Consider the following 2,854-nt stretch of genomic DNA (forward strand, 5'->3'; position numbering starts at 1 on the left):
GGGCACGGTGCTGTCTCTTTCACCCGCCTCCTCGGCCAAGGGCCGGAGGCCCGGCGGGCTGCCCGAGGAGAAGAAGAAGGCGCCGCCCGCGGGAGACGAGGCGCTGGGGGGCTACGGGGCGCCGCCAGCGGGCAAGGGCGGCAAAGGCGAGAGCCGGCTCAAACGGCCGTCCGTGCTCATCTCCGCGCTCACCTGGAAGCGCCTTGTGGCCGCGTCCGCCAAAAAGAAGAAAGGCAGCAAGAAGGTGACGCCCAAGCCAGCGTCCACCGGCCCCGACCCCCTGGTCCAGCAACGCAACCGCGAGAACCTTCTCCGCAAAGGTCGGGATCCCCCCGACGGCGGCGGCGCCGCCAAGCCCCTGGCGGTGCCCGTGCCCACTGTGCCCGCGGCCGCCGCCACCTGCGAGCCGCCGTCGGGGAGCAGCGCCGGCGTTCCGCCGCCAGGCTCGGGCGGAGGGAAGCCGCCGCCGCCGCCGCCCCCAGCCCCGCAGGCGGCGCCGCCGGTCCCTGGTGGCTCGCCGCGGCGGGTCATCGTGCAGGCTTCAACCGGCGAGCTGCTGCGCTGCCTGGGCGACTTCGTGTGCCGGCGCTGCTACCGTCTCAAGGAGCTGAGCCCAGGCGAGCTGGTGGGCTGGTTCCGCGGAGTGGACCGCTCGCTGCTGCTGCAGGGCTGGCAAGATCAGGCCTTCATTACGCCCGCCAACCTGGTGTTCGTGTACCTGCTGTGCCGCGAGTCGCTGCGCGGGGACGAGCTGGCGTCGGCCGCCGAGCTGCAGGCCGCCTTCCTCACCTGCCTCTACCTCGCCTACTCCTACATGGGCAACGAGATCTCCTACCCGCTCAAGCCCTTCCTCGTGGAGCCCGACAAGGAGCGCTTCTGGCAACGCTGCCTGCGCCTCATCCAGCGGCTCAGCCCGCAGATGCTGCGGCTCAACGCCGACCCCCACTTCTTCACGCAGGTCTTCCAAGACCTCAAGAACGAGGGCGAGGCCTCCGCCAGCGCCGGGGGTCCACCCAACGGGGGCGCGCCCGCGGCCCCCTCCACCTCCTCCTCCTCCTCGGCCGCCAGGGACAGCTGCGCGACTGGAGCCAAGCACTGGACTATGAACTTGGACCGCTAGGGATAACCCAGGGCCGCGCCCGCCCCCCGCCCCAGCCCCTTACACACACTCGGAGCCCCCGGGACCATCAAGCCGCCGCCGCTGCTACCGCCGCTCCGCGCCGTGGCCGGAGGAAGAGCCGCCCCTGCCCCGCAGGGGAAGGTGGAGGCCAGGATGCCAGAGGCCTCGGCGTTTGGATTTGCTGGGCTCAGGGTGGGGGTGGGGGATGAGCGCGGGAGAGGAACCCCCAACCTCACCCTTTCTATCTGTCTGCGCCCTCATATCTCCAATTCTGCCCGGGTCACCCCCTTCCCTTCTCTGTGTAAGTCCGTCTCCCTTGGACTTGTCCATTTCTTCATCTCCTTCCTGTATCTTCACCTTCCCTCCTTACTTCATCTTTTGCCTTCCCACCTTCCTCCTTGCAGTTCCACTTTCCATTCCTTGGGTGTGTGTTTCCGTCTCCATCTTACCCACTACCTGACTCTCTCTCATTGCCCCGTTTCTCTTTCTGCACCTCTGTCCCCATTTCCCCTTCTTCTCTTTTCCTCGCTCCTGGCATGTGTCACCATCTTCCCCCTCCCATCTGCCTTCCCCCCTCTCCGCCTGTGTTAGCTTGCATTTCTCTCTTCGACTGCGACCCCGTATTCTCCTCCCCAGACCTAAGGAAACATGGATTCTTGATTGGGATCGGCTGAGGTACAGCAAAAATTGCAGCCCCGGGAGCCCAGATAACCACCAGGGTCCTTCGCCCCATCCCCACCACCTCTCCCCACCTTTTCTAACGTGTTGCATGCCGGGAGTTGGGGGCAGGGGGATGCCAGCTTCAGGAGGCTGAGGTTTGGGAGCAAAAATCAACCTAGGAGGTCACCCCGGCGGTGGCGGCGGCGCCTCAGCAGAAGGGTGAGAGGAGACAGAATACTCTTCTTACTCTGAGGGAGGAGCACCCCTCTTCCTTGCCCTTAGGTGTTTTTGTCCCCCCCACTCCCCAGGTTTAATTTATTTGGTTGTTTCCGGAGGGAGGGGGGAGGGGCGGGGTGGGCCCGGAACTGTCTGAGGTGCTGATCTGAGGCCGGACCAGAATTCTCCTGGGAGGGTACCAGGGACTGGGTTGGGCCTGGTGCCGTGTCCAAGGTGCCAATGATGCGGGCCGACGGTGCGGGCCGCATTGTCTGTCTGTCCGTCTGTCCGGGAGAGAACTATAAAGCGCTGGAAGCGCCTGCAGATGTTTTTGCGCCAGCTTTTTTTTGGGCCGAGGGAGGGAGCAGGAGTGGAACTATCACAGGCAGGGCACTCGGGCCCCCATGGGCCTAGTGGGGAGGGTCGAGTCCCTGAGAACGGCTACTGTTTCTGTCACCCCTCCCCCCACTGACTTCCATCTTACAGAGAGCAAAGTGAGGGAGCCAAAGGATGAGGCCTGGTGGTAAGGCTGAATTTCTGCCCCACCCCGTCCCCCCACCCCACCCCCCCGCCACCTCTGCCTTCATTTTTTCTGACCACCTGCGCATTAACGCCCAGGCCATTTAGGGGATAAGTGATGAGGACAGTGGAAGTTGCTCTCCTTTTACAGAGTGGCTCATTGAGGCAGCATCAGTTAGTTATTGTTGTTGTTTTCTCTCTTTCCTCCGCCTCTCCCTGCCATTCATTCTGTCAAGAGTTCAGTCAGGCCTGACTAAGTCTGTCTTCACCACTCTCAGGTGGGGCCCGAATGCCACACTTAGCCCCATACTCTTTCCCCTACCCATGGGTCTGCTTCAA

At 63.8% G+C, this 2,854-nt stretch overlaps 1 protein-coding gene across 1 annotated transcript; it reads left to right on the forward strand.

Moving 5' to 3' along the window:
- Position 1: 1 nt before the first annotated feature.
- On the forward strand, positions 2-1,120 carry CDK5R2 (cyclin-dependent kinase 5, regulatory subunit 2 (p39); the record flags this gene model as incomplete). Its single annotated transcript, XM_010861291.1, has 1 exon — positions 2-1,120. A coding segment is annotated over one exon (1,119 nt), but the record flags the coding sequence as incomplete, so codon positions are not given.
- Between the last annotated feature and the right edge of the window lie 1,734 nt (positions 1,121-2,854).

Source organism: Bison bison, unplaced genomic scaffold, assembly GCF_000754665.1.
Source record: "Bison bison bison isolate TAMUID 2011002044 unplaced genomic scaffold, Bison_UMD1.0 scf7180017864471, whole genome shotgun sequence".
Taxonomy (NCBI): Eukaryota; Metazoa; Chordata; class Mammalia; order Artiodactyla; family Bovidae; genus Bison; species Bison bison.